Here is a 14,123-nt window from a genome sequence, read left to right as displayed (position 1 = left end):
TCCCCTTACTCCATACTGGTCCAACTTCTGCAGTAATATTTTGTGGTCAACACAGTCAAAAGCCTTCGTTAAATCAAAGAAAACACCTAGCGTTCGCAACCTTTTATTTAATCCGTCCAAAACCTCTCAGAGAAAAGAGAATATAGCATTTTCAGTTGTTAAACAATTTCTAAAACCAAACTGTACATTTGACAGCAAATTATGTGAATTTAAGTGCTCCAGTAACCTTGTATATACAACCCTCTCGATAACTTTAGCAAACACCGATGGCATAGAAATAGGTCTATAATTGTCAACATTATCCCTGTCTCCCTTTTTATAAAGTAGCTTCACTGCCGAGTACTTTAATCGGTCAGGAAACCGACCACTCCTAAAGGGAAAGTTACAGATACGGCTGAGTACTGGGTTAACATACATAGAACAATACTTCAGTATTCTGCTAGATACCCCGTTATATCCATGAGAGTTCTTGGTCTTTAGTGATTTAATTATTAACTCAATCTCCCTCTTGTCAGTGTCATGGAGGAGCATTTCGGGTAACAGTCTCGGAACACTTTTTCTACGAGCGCTATATGATTCCCTGTTGGGACTAGGTTGCTATTTAGTTCACCTGCTATACTCAGAAAGTGATTATTAAATACTGTACATATATGTCACTTATCAGTAACACGGACATTCCCACTACGCAGTGATTCTATATCCTCGACCTGTCTCTGCAGACCAGTCACTTCCTTTACGACTGACCATATGGTTTTAATTTTATCCTGAGACTTAGCTATTCTATCTGCATACCACATACTTTTGCCTTCCTAATAACTTTTTTAAGCACCTTACAATACTGTTTGTAATGGGCTGCTGCATTTAGTTTTTGACTGTTTCTAACGTTTTGATATAATAGCCACATTGTTCTACAGGATATTCTTATCCCTCTAGTCAGCCACCCAGGCTGCCTGTTTATGCTAGTACCCTGTTTTGAACGTTCTAACGGAAAGCAACTTTCAAAGAGCATGAAAAAAGTCTTGAGGAAAGCATTATATTTATCGTCTACTGTATCAGCACTATAAACATCTTGCCACTCTTGTTCCTTGATAAGGTTTACAAAGGTCTCTACAGCAACTGGATCAGCTTTCCTAAGAAGTTGATAACTATATTTAACATTTGTTGCAGCACAAAAATCCTTTAGAGTTAAAATTTGTGCATCATGATCTGAAAGGCCATTCACCTTTTTGCTGGGCTGGGCTGTTTTGAGGAAAGAGACCAAACTGCGAGGTCATCGGTGTCATCGGTTTAGGGAAGGACGAGGAAGGAAGTCGGCCGTGCCCTTTCAAAGGAACCATCCCGGCATTTGCCTGGAGCGATTTAGGGAAATCACGGAAAACCTAAATCAGGATGGCCGGACGCGGGATTGAACCGTCGTCCTCCCGACTGCGTGTCCAGTGTGCTAATCACCTTTTTGCTAACAGAATGCCCTTCTAGTAATGAGGAATGAACAAAAATGTTGTCTATGGTTGTTCTACTGTTCCCTTGCACCCTCGTTGGAAAGAATACGGTTTGCATAAGATTATATGAATTAAGGAGGTCTACCAGCATCCTTTTCCTTGCACAATCACTTACCAATTAATACTGAAGTCACCACATATAACTAACTTTTAGTATTTCCTATAAAGTGAACCAAGGACCTCCTCTAGCTTTAGCAAAAATGTTGTGAAATCGGAGTCTGGGGACGTCCTCAATGTCCAGAAAACATCTTTCTGAGCAGGACGATTTCTTACGTAGTACTTTAGTCTCACATGCCTACCTGTGCGGATTCTTGGCGCTTTTGTGTCTGGAGGAGTCCTGGAATTGTCCACACATTCTTGCTTTTTGAGGCAGATAAAACGGCTGCTGTCAGACTAGATGGATTCACATGTCTCCAAGTGCGCATTCTTGACGCTCCGTCCCTATAGCTACAGGGGTGTATCAGTTTTCGACACGCTGCTCATTGTCCGACAATCTCTTTCCAAGATGTCCATTCTTACGTGAGGCGAGGGCATCTGCCCGGCTATCCCCTGTGCGGTTGCAGAATGTCTCCATTGTCCGCATCTCGGGCGGTCGCCGCATGGGATCTGGTCGGCTTTCTCCTGGGCCGTTGGCGCTATGAGTCGCCGAAAGTGCCCTCCGGCGGAGGTATCATATTTTAAAAATTTTCAAAGTCTGCTCTAGATTTATTTTAAAATCTGGTATATGTTCAGAGACATACACACAGTTTCTGTGACAACAGTACAAAAAGTAGGACGTTGTGATGGAGAGTATTCTCTAAAGGGTGATTCATTATTAAAATAAATTTGCAGCAGTGATCAATAAAGACGTAGAAATGAATGATAAGCTACACGACCACTGTTAGTTCAAAAGCACAAGTTGTCATGACCAAAGGAATACACAAATAGTCGCAGTGGCATAACAGTGGCGTTGTTCTACGCCCAGCTTTCGTTCGACGGAGCACATATGTTTTCTCACGGCGGAGGTGGAATAAATGAGAACACAACCATTTTGTTTGCATTCGAGGAAATTTGTATGTTCTTCGTCTGAAGTGTAGACTATCGAATCGAACTTTTTCAGACATCACTCTTCCTTTTATGGGACACATTTGCACTTGTGTACACTGCATCACTTAATTTTCGTCTTACAGCATCCACAGTTTGACAAAACGAAACTTCATTAGAGGCCATTCGATCCGGTGAGTTGGTCATTTTCATCATGTCAGTATTACTTTCTATAAGAAAGGTCGTGCCTTATACAACTTAACAATCCTGCACGCCTCAATAAGAGAAAACGAGTTGACGAGTAGGACGATAGATGAGTTTCGGAAAATAAACTAATGCGAAAACATTTTAAAAGTGGCAAGGGATTCTAGAAAATTACAAGCTGTGTTTAACACAGCACACTTTTCACTTGTTTCCTTGAGAGCTGCAGACTGACCGGCTGCAGAGAGGTGGGAAACGTCATGGAATAGAGAATTCCACATATACAGATGGCGGTAGCTTTGCGTACAGAAGGTATAGAAAGGACAGTGCATTGGCGAGGCGGTCATTTGCACTTACGTGAGTCATTTGAATAGGTTTCTGGCGTGATTATAGCCGCGCGGCGAGAATTTACAGACTTTGAAAGCGGAATGGTAGTTGGAACTGGAGGCATGAGACATTCCATTTCGAAAATTGTTAGGGAATTCAATATTCTGTAATCCACAGTGTCAAGAGTGTGCCGAGAATACCACATTTCAGGCATTACCTCTGACCATGGACAACGCAGTGCCCGACGGCCTTCACTTAACGACCGAGAACAGCGGCGTTTACAGAGTTGTCAGTGTTAACAGATAAGCAACACGGCGTCAAATAACGGCAAAAATCAATGTGTGACGTACGACGAACGTATCCGTTACGACAGTGCGCAGAAATCCGGCGTTAATAGGTTATGGTAGCAGACGACCGACGCGAATGCCTTTTGTAACAGCACGACACTGCCTGCAGCGCCTCTCCTCGGCTCGTGGCCATATCGATTGGACCCTAGATGCTTGTAAAACTGTGGCCTGGTCGTATGAGTCCCAATTTCAGTTGGTAAGAGTTGATGGTAGTGTTCGAGTGTGGTGGAGACCTCACGAAGCCAAGGCTCCAAGTTGTGAACAAGGCACTGTGCAAGTTCGTCGTTGCTCCATAACGGTTTGGATTGTGTTTGTATGGAATGGACTGGGTCCTCTGGTCCAAATGAACCGATCATTGACTCTAAATGGTTATGTTTGGCTACTTGGAGACAATTTGCAGCCATTCATGAACGTCATGTTCCCAAACAAAGATGTCATGTCGCCAGGCCACAATTATTCGCGACTAGTTTGAGGAACATTCTGAACAATTCGAGTGAATTATTTGGCCACCCAGATCTTCCGACATGAATCCCAACGAGCATTTACGGAACATAATCGAGACGTCAGTTCGTGCACAACATCGTACACTGTAAACTCTTTCGCAATTATGAACGGCTAAAGAAGCAACATGGATCAATATTTCTGCATAGGTCTTCAACGACTTGTTGAATCCATGCTTCGCCGAGTCGCTGAATTATGTCGGGGAAAAAGAAATCCGTCATAATATTAGGATGTATCCCATGACTTTTGGCGCCTCAGGTGGCCATTCACAGGCTGGTCATACTTGCTGCCAACAAGTACGACATGGTTCTTGAGGCCACAGATGTAACCAGAAATAGCTAGAAATTTGAGTGAGGCAAGAGAGAGGAAGGCTCTCCACTAAGGAAGAAAATCACAGAAACACTGAATTTCCAGACCATTGCCAGGAACAACTGAAAGAAGCAGCATCCTCCTTTTCTTGGATTATCAGCCGATTCATGCAGTGTGTTGTCGCAACGCTTCGACGAAAACTCTTCGAAATGTTGTGAAAACACGGTTTCACGGCTCGGCTGGTAACCCGAGAAGATCTCATTAATGAAATTCGCTGAGAAAGCCTGCATTCCCATATAGCATCCTCTCATGTACACTTTACATTGCCCTGTCTGGACACCAGTGTTCACAACCCTAGTGCTTATTTAAATACAGATAATGCTTAGTGCACACTCCGGTTTTGTATTGTGTAAACTATTAATCTTCTAAGTTATGCTACAATAATGCCGTAATCATTAAGGTAACCACATTATTATATTAAAACATTTTATGTATTTTATTATTGTTATTAAACACTAGGCAACTGTAGTACTTTAGAAATGGGAGTGACAGCGTATTACATTTGGGATGGAAGGATGGGGGCAGCGAGAGGAAAAGAAAATAAGAAGTATAGCTTAGCCTCCCACACCATAACAGTCGACCCATATCTGGGACCTTAAACGTCAGAAGTCAACTAATTTAAACCAGTATGCATGGACGCTGAGGGGTATAGTTTGGGTGTCGTAATATCAAAAACGAAACAGTCAAGAAATATTAAGTGCACTTCACTAAACAAAATGCTATGCTTTTGAGTTCTTATGCATTATAGTGTGCCATTTGAATTTCATTTTTCAGTTATGGAGGAGTTGCCCACTAAATACAGTGATAAGCTGATGAAGAGTATCTGGGGTTTCTACAACAGATATTCCGTACACAATTTGAAAAATATTGAAGATGGAAACAACAACAACAGCCAGCAGCAGACGTAAGTATACCTCACTGTTGACAGCATAAATAACTGAAGAAGTACATGTATCACAAAACCCAAACCTGAATATGGCGTGCAAATGCAGTTACAGTATTTGAAAAATCGGCAACTTAATTGTGAATATCGCACTACGTCACTAAGTAGTTTACTAAACGCACATAAGGGTAGTGTTTATGACACAATTACTCATTACTGTACTTCCATATGCAACGACTGGAAACAAATGGAAAGATCTTTGTTTAGGTAACAGTGTAAATCAATTCTCAAAGAACCAGTCGCGTGCTGTTTGTGTTGTTAAACAGAGAGTGGCTAATGCAAAAATTGTGACCTGTGAAAAAAATAGGAACAGTAATGGTGACCAACACACATAGGTATACTGGCAGTATAGCAAAAAGTAAGGAATGCGAGTAATGAGGAAGTGTTCTACAAGTTTATTCGAAGGTACAGCTGCGTCAAGTGGTTACATATCCACTCAGTCACTACCTGACAATGGCCGAAAGCTCGTGAGTACTTAACCACTTGATGCGGCTGAAAGCTCGACAAAATTTTAATGCTTTTATATCGCCGTTAGACTATGCATTCTTACACCAGAATTTTTTTACAGCGGGGTAGTATGTGTTATCTGGGAATACATTTGAACAAAGACACTGGGGACAAGGATACGGGAAATTGTTTCTACGCTTCCAAAGCTGAATTCTGTTTGTAATTGGTTCCTTTTGTTATCTGTTCAAATAACGCATCAGATTCGAGAACAAATAAAAAGCAAAATGTATCCACGGTTTCAAGGCTACCTATAATATTGTTAAACTGGGCTTAACCAAGTATGGGGAGACAAATGAAGCGCACTTAGTCGTGCCTATAAGTTAATGTATTTCGAGATCTTTGAATAAATATTGTCTGATGGTTACACTTGTCAACGACCTTGCTTCACTGAATATACCGGTTCCCGTCAGGTCACCGAAGTTATGCTGCGCCGCTACTTAGATGGGTAACTGCACGGGCACGTCATGCGCTGTTGGCAAATTTCCTGTTACTTTTCCTGAAAGGGGAGGACGGGTGATGGTATAAAATTTCTGATCACCAGACGTTGGGCAAGGGACCTGGATTAAACTCTAAACCCCTCTGCACTGCCTCATGGAATGAGTTCATATGCCCCTGTTGATGGTGATCTGTCCGTTGGAAGGGGACGATAAGCTCGAAGCCCCTTGGTGCTACCCGAGGGGAGGAGGCTACGTCTTGGCACCAGATTTCACCCTCTCTCCCCTCTCATTATCATACAATGCGAACATGACACCATACTACACACACACACCCATTACAGTCATCTACACGTAACAGATACACTTAACACACAGATCTCACACTTCGGAAAGGTTCCATTGAGCGCGAGAGATACGAAATGCCTTTCCTATTATGCAGCTGAACCTGCCCCTCACGATTTCTCGGTCAATCAAGCCATACAGCTTTGCTTTTATGGTGAGACTTAACGGATTACACGAAAACACGCCAGTATAGGACTGCTTAGTGAAAGAATGTATCATGTAGCTGGGTGACCCCGAGAGGTACTATCAGCTGCCTAATCGGAAAGGGTTATTCTCCTCCACACTCAATGGTCCCTTTCGTCCCAGTGTGTGACAACTGTGTCTCAAATTTATCTTTTAAGTATTGTGACTGTAATAAGTATCTGTTTTTGGTGTGGTCACGTGCTGGTATTGTATGTTGGCGAAAGAAGAGGGAGGCTGAAATTCACTGCCAGCACATAGTTTACTCCTCTCGAATAGCACCGGTGGGACTGAATGGCTAATATTCCCATCCCACGGACGGATCACTACCAATAGTGAGTGTGGTGGTTTGGAACTACCAACGTGCCATTCGCGAGTAGAACGTGGAAGGTGGGGGTGGGGGGGGGGGGAAGGAGAGGAATTTAGTGATACAAGAAGTACACTCCACCACCACTCACTGTAAGGTGGCTTGCGGAACATAGATGTAGATGCAGACTACCTCTTCTCCAATTGGCGGCCAAATACTGACGGTGAAAATTTGTTCCACCGCCGCGATCCAAACCAGCAACAGCTGAGTCTGGTGCAACTATACAGGCGTGCGTTAGCGAACTCAGCTGAGGAGACCGAAATATTCCAGTACATGCAGATACTGTAAAGCACACAGGAAGAAAGCAGGACAGTGAAACATTTCATTCGAGTACACTTACAGGCAGTATCCAGCCTTCAGCGACCCAGAACAGTCACGTAGACGGTCTATGTGACTCTGCAGTTCCACCACCAGTAACGCTTATTGCTACCCCATTCTCGACGTGAAAATTGGATCCGATTTGCATATTTTGTACAACGAGTTGTGTCGGCTGAAGGTCCCAGAATACAATTAAGCGCAGTGAGTAAGCAAGTTTAATTATCACAATGCTGAAAACCAAGCTGCAATGCTGTAACTTCGTTCTGGTGTTAGTTCTTCTCTACATATTTAACCTTCATTTTTCCCAACGGTGTAAGAATAGATAGAGATTTTGGCAAAATTTAATAGCCCAAAGAAGCAGCATGTACGACTGTGCAGAACAAACTGGGACATTTTTATCGTGGAGCAAAAGCACACCCTTGGACAGCTTCCCACAAGGCTTCGTCTTGACAGCCCCCCGTAATCTCGTCAGGAGATTTCGGTAGTATTTTCCTGTGAGGTTTGCACCTTAATAGCAAAATCTCTCAGCATCATATCATGGCAGTCCTTCCGTTACCTTGCCCTCTGATGGCTGCGTCTGCACCATTTTCGGCAGTCGCGAATCCTTATGTTCCCACTGCTTGCTTTGCTCCTTCGTTTCGAAATCATGGCAGCACACTCAGCACGTCCGTAGTGATTAGGCGGCTAAAGAAGTCATATAGGCAGGCCATCCTGAATGGGTGTGAGCAGTCGCAGTAGCTAGCGATGAGTGATCTATGTCATCTTCAAAATGTCGAGGAAAACGTTGAAAACTCTTCTGTCACTGTTTTTCACTTTTTGCGGCATTGCCTTGACTGTGATACGCCGGTCCTGGAACACCAGGGCCTCCATTTCTCTTGCAATCCTGTTTCTTCACAGAGAGATGAACTGCCATTTGGCTCTTCATCATTCTGGGCTTGTCTGAGCACACACATATAAAAGATTACAGTAGTGCAGCTCACTCACGCAGAAATAACATAGGGAAACGAGGAGTTATTACATACATTAAGACAAAATAGAAGTTCAAAAATATTTGTAGTGATATGCACATAGATATGCGTGCTTTTCAATTAATGCTTGAAAATAGCTCACTTTTAATTGTAACTGTATATAGATCCCCACTGGGAAATTTTGTACTATTTGAGAGGAATCTAGATTCTTTGCTGTGGTATCTCTCAAACAGCAGCAAGCAATTAATAGTCTGTAGTAATTTCAATGTAGATTTGCTAAAGGATCCTGATAGGAAAAATGATATGGAAACCGTATTTGGATCCTACAATTTGGTCTCAGTAATTAACTTTCCAACACAGGTGGATAAAGACAGTGGGACCCTAACTGATAATGCTTTATTTTATGAAACTCAAAGTAACAAAATAACTGTTTACCCAGTAACAAATGGTCCCTCTGATCATGTTGCACAGTTGCGATAGATAACAAGCGCCATAAGGTATGAACACTCCTCAGTGGAAATCAGTTCGAATAATTAATGACTCCAGGACAAATGTCTTTAAGAATAGTTTTCAGGAGAGGACATGGGATGTAATTGATAATGAACCTAATGCTAACATACAATTTAACCTATTCCATTATAAATTCATATCATTATATTAAAATAGCTTGCCGCATAAGCTAGTCAGAAAAAACACTTAACAGCCAGCTAAAAAACCATGGATCACTAGACGGATTAAAGTATCTTGTGAAAGGAAAAGGAAGAAGTACCTTTTGGCAAGAATAGGTAGGAATCCTTCAGTAGTTGCACAATACAAAAAAATACTCAAAATTACTGAGAAAGGTTATTAAAAATCAAAGAACATACACATAAAGTCAGCAATCAGTACTTCCGGCAACAGACTTACGGCAATATGCAATGTAGTGAAGCGAGAGACAGAACAACCAGCCACAGATCAACACAACAGCACTACTGAACTGAATGGAAGGGCTACAAATGATGAGTCACAGATAGCAAATGTATTTAATAATCATTTATTAGATATAGTGGAGAGCATAAGGACAAACAGTTCAAGAGCAAAATCACAGCAGTATGTTGAAAATGTAACTTTTAGAATTTCTTTCGAAGTTTGCTGTCATTCACCCCATCATTTCTATTCACCTCATTTTATGGTATTTCTTGCAGCTATGCAGAAACAGTTGTTTATCTTTGAAATATTTTTACGAATTTCTTCACTAACTGTAAATTATAATTCCTGTCTGTAACTGATCTTCATGTTTGTTGCAAGCCTGAAATCAAATGTACACCATCAGACAAGTTATCACTGACTGGGTAGTATGAAATTTGTTATGAATGCTTCATGAACCAGTATTTTTCTTCCCACTCCAGTGACATCCTTTTCATGTTAGGAGTTTTCTTCAGTGTTTAATTAGTTAGTGTATATTTCTGGTTTTTTGTCTTCTGGCTTCATAATACAAATATAAATATTATAACAGTGTGTAAAGTGTGTCCCAGAAAAAAATTTAATAATCTAGGGTGTCTTTTTACAGGACTTCTGCTGGCTTTGGTGGGCAGAGGGTACCAACACCTCAGCTCACCGCCAACTGGGATGCTATGTGGTTCAGTCACATCTAACTTTGCAAGTAAGTATAAAAGTGTATTTAAGCAACAAAGATACACGTTTGTAGGAAATTTGTCTTTGATGAAGACACATTAACACAGTACACTTCACATAAATCATAATTTAATATATTCTGTGAGGTTATTGTAAATAAATAAATGAAAATTCAACAGTATATTTCTGTAGAAGTTTTGGGTTAAACTGTATCTCTCCTATAAACGAATCGGTAAACAAGTTTAGTGGCCACAGGACAGCAAGGGAATATCATCTCTCTATCTCTCCCACTCTCATACACACACACACACACACACACACACACACACACACACACACATATATATATATATATATATGTGTGTGTGTGTGTGTGTGTGTGTGTGTGTAAAACAGGTGTAAGTGCACATACTTACTATTGATGACTGAGTACAGTGTAGCTGAACGATAGTACATCAGTATTTACATAATTTTCAGACTAATAATTATAGCTTTTACAAGTCAAATGCATTTAGGTTGCTTAGTATCTCCAGACAGATGTGGAAAGAGAGAACTACTAATGCTTATTTTGCCCTGGATAGCAGCTCAGATGTTCTAGTGTGAGTTTAAACCGTTAGCCTGTACTGACAGGCTTAGTCAATTTAGTGGTGCAGCTGCAACTGTGTGGAAAACTTCGGATCATAAAGTTTGTGACGTGTTTATGGGAGCACTGTTCGACACACAGAAAAAGCAATCAACACACTGATATGAGTACATATTAATGTACCACATATAAGAATATTTGCATTTATACCCGTTACACAATATATATATACACTCCTGGAAATTGAAATAAGAACACCGTGAATTCATTGTCCCAGGAAGGGGAAACTTTATTGACACATTCCTGGGGTCAGATACATCACATGATCACACTGACAGAACCACAGGCACATAGACACAGGCAACAGAGCATGCACAATGTCGGCACTAGTACAGTGTATATCCACCTTTCGCAGCAATGCAGGCTGCTATTCTCCCATGGAGACGATCGTAAAGATGCTGGATGTAGTCCTGTGGAACGGCTTGCCATGCCATTTCCACCTGGCGCCTCAGTTGGACCAGCGTTCGTGCTGGACGTGCAGACCGCGTGAGACGACGCTTCATCCAGTCCCAAACATGCTCAATGGGGGACAGATCCGGAGATCTTGCTGGCCAGGGTAGTTGACTTACACCTTCTAGAGCACGTTGGGTGGCACGGGATACATGCGGACGTGCATTGTCCTGTTGGAACAGCAAGTTCCCTTGCCGGTCTAGGAATGGTAGAACGATGGGTTCGATGACGGTTTGGATGTACCGTGCACTATTCAGTGTCCCCTCGACGATCACCAGTGGTGTACGGCCAGTGTAGGAGATCGCTCCCCACACCATGATGCCGGGTGTTGGCCCTGTGTGCCTCGGTCGTATGCAGTCCTGATTGTGGCGCTCACCTCCACGGCGCCAAACACGCATACGACCATCATTGGCACCAAGGCAGAAGCGACTCTCATCGCTGAAGACGACACGTCTCCATTCGTCCCTCCATTCATGCCTGTCGCGACACCACTGGAGGCGGGCTGCAAGATGTTGGGGCGTGAGCGGAAGACGGCCTAACGGTGTGCGGGACCGTAGCCCAGCTTTATGGAGACGGTTGCGAATGGTCCTCGCCGATACCCCAGGAGCAACAGTGTCCCTAATTTGCTGGGAAGTGGCGGTGCGGTCCCCTACGGCACTGCGTAGGATCCTACGGTCTTGGCGTGCATCCGTGCGTCGCTGCGGTCCGGTCCCAGGTCGACGGGCACGTGCACCTTCCGCCGACCACTGGCGACAACATCGATGTACTGTGGAGACCTCACGCCCCACGTGTTGAGCAATTCGGCGGTACGTCCACCCGGTCTCCCGCATGCCCACTATACGCCCTCGCTCAAAGTCCGTCAACTGCACATACGGTTCACGTCCACGCTGTCGCGGCATGCTACCAGTGTTAAAGACTGCGATGGAGCTCCGTATGCCACGGCAAACTGGCTGACACTGACGGCGGCGGTGCACAAATGCTGCGCAGCTAGCGCCATTCGACGGCCAACACCGCGGTTCCTGGTGTGTCCGCTGTGCCGTGCGTGTGATCATTGCTTGTACAGCCCTCTCGCAGTGTCCGGAGCAAGTATGGTGGGTCTGACACACCGGTGTCAATGTGTTATTTTTTCCATTTCCAGTAGTGTATATTTATTTATTTGGCAATATGATAACTTCATTCTACTGTCAAACGAATTATCATTCTCATATAATGCATTGTCTCTTTGCTAAAATAGAGATTCAGTCTTCTAATATAAGGTTCACTATCGCACAGCAAAGAAATCTAAAAGTTGGGCTGAATAGCTCAGGACGCAAACCAGGCTAAAATCTCATTTGACAATCGTCATCTTTCTCCTACAACAATCTTGTATTTAAATTTATTACTTATCTGAAACCAAGTCAGAATTCCATCAGCACATCAAAGCATCCCATGTTCCTCAAGTCAGTCTCAAATTTTATTAAAGTATCTTTCATTTGATCTTCAATTCCCTTATGTTATCAGAAACTTTCTTTAAAAATTATTTTTCAACATTAAACTTGAAACTGTAGCAAACAAATTAATATATTAAACAAAACGGAATACACAAATACTACGCGCTACAGTTTCGTGGTCGTAACATTGATTCACGCATTGATGTCAACTAGACTTCTAATGTATGCGACCTCGTAAATCACATTGTATTATCCATGGTAATAAAGCTATACAACCTTGATGTTGATAAAGCCCTCTACGATGTACAACATACCTAGTCGTTTGCATAACTCTTATTTGCAAATATTTTAGAGTCGTCATGGTTACACTCGCCGTTCCAAGTATGTTACAAATAAGATATTTCACAGTAGAGAATCGTTCTTGCAGTAAAAATTGAAGACATGATACATCAGTACATTCTTGGAAGAGATGTTTGGCTCGCCTTCGATGCAGCTCTTTTCATGTAAGCATCTTTAAGGGACCTGAAATCTTTCAGGAAAGAAAGGAATTCGGAAGGCATTATTTGTGGCCTATAGTACGGTACCAACCGTGTCCTTTGCGTAACTCAGAATGGGAAACCGTAGAAAACCATTTTCAAGATTGCTTGCGGATGGATTCGAAGCGCCCTCCTCCAAATTCAGGGATTGCTAACTCAATGCTTCAATGCGCAGAGTTACCACAGTCGGCGGAGAGTTAGAAGAAAACTGGTCGGTGCACATTGTTTCAAAATAATGCATCAAAACAAAAGATGGAATTCTTATTTTGCAAGATTTTCCTATAATTTTTCATGTTTGGTTATTTGATAGTCCATGAATGCAAACATATTTTCAGATTTAATTGTGCACGGAATTGCTAGTTTCAGTTATTGTACTATTACAAGAGCGTTGAAGGATTTTGGCCAAATGGGTGGGAGGGAGGGGCATGCAGGGCGCAATCCCTTGGACGAATTGAAGCAGCCGCTGAAAACTCCTTTTAGAAACGAAAGAACGAACGAACAGTAGAATCTGTTGTCATTACATATCCCTTCCGCTCTCCGCAAACCTGTCCCCATTGTACCTTATCCAAACTGGTTTTTATAATTGAGTAGCACCCGAGTGACCTGATAGGGGTTTTTTCTGCCATTTGGGCTACAAATAATGGAATTTTGAGCAATTATTTGAAGGAAACGAGGAGCATCGTTTTAAAACGTATTACATGCAGCCGAGTTCAGAATACAGTTCGATGCGATTTCATCTCAACTGTGATATGCTGTTTAAGGCCGTTGATTCTGATCGTTTATGTCATATTTTTTCCAATAGTAATTTAGTGTTGAAAAACATGAATCGGATCAAATCACAGTATGTACATCGCAACCGACTGTTCAGAACGCATTATGTTCAGAGCAAGTTTCCCAGCCTGTGTTACTAGCCCAGAGCAAGTTTCCCAGCCTGCGTTACTAGCCCGCTATTTTGCTTGCTGTTTCTACTATTTTCGTCTTACAGCTCACATTGTGGTGTTGATTTCATGACTGCACTTTCGATAATCATAAGTGGAAGAGTGATATAAATGAAGCAGAATCAGAATTAGAGCTGCAAAATCTAAAAGATAGAGTTAAAGGGAAGGTTAGTAAGTAATAAC

At 42.3% G+C, this 14,123-nt stretch overlaps 1 protein-coding gene across 1 annotated transcript in view; it reads left to right on the top strand.

Moving 5' to 3' along the window:
* Positions 1-14,123, top strand: part of LOC126184319 (uncharacterized) — a 97,910-nt gene that overhangs the window by 74,473 nt on the left and 9,314 nt on the right. The window contains exons 4-5 of the mRNA XM_049926695.1: positions 5,042-5,171; positions 9,879-9,971. Of these exons, the coding sequence (XP_049782652.1) occupies positions 5,042-5,171; positions 9,879-9,963 (215 nt within the window). The 3' untranslated portion in view covers positions 9,964-9,971. The remainder of the gene's footprint in view (positions 1-5,041; positions 5,172-9,878; positions 9,972-14,123) is intronic.

Source organism: Schistocerca cancellata, chromosome 4 (genome assembly GCF_023864275.1).
Source record: "Schistocerca cancellata isolate TAMUIC-IGC-003103 chromosome 4, iqSchCanc2.1, whole genome shotgun sequence".
NCBI classification, from domain to species: Eukaryota; Metazoa; Arthropoda; class Insecta; order Orthoptera; family Acrididae; genus Schistocerca; species Schistocerca cancellata.
The sequence above is the reverse complement of the archived record's forward strand: the minus strand, read 5'-3'. Positions and strand labels throughout refer to the sequence as shown.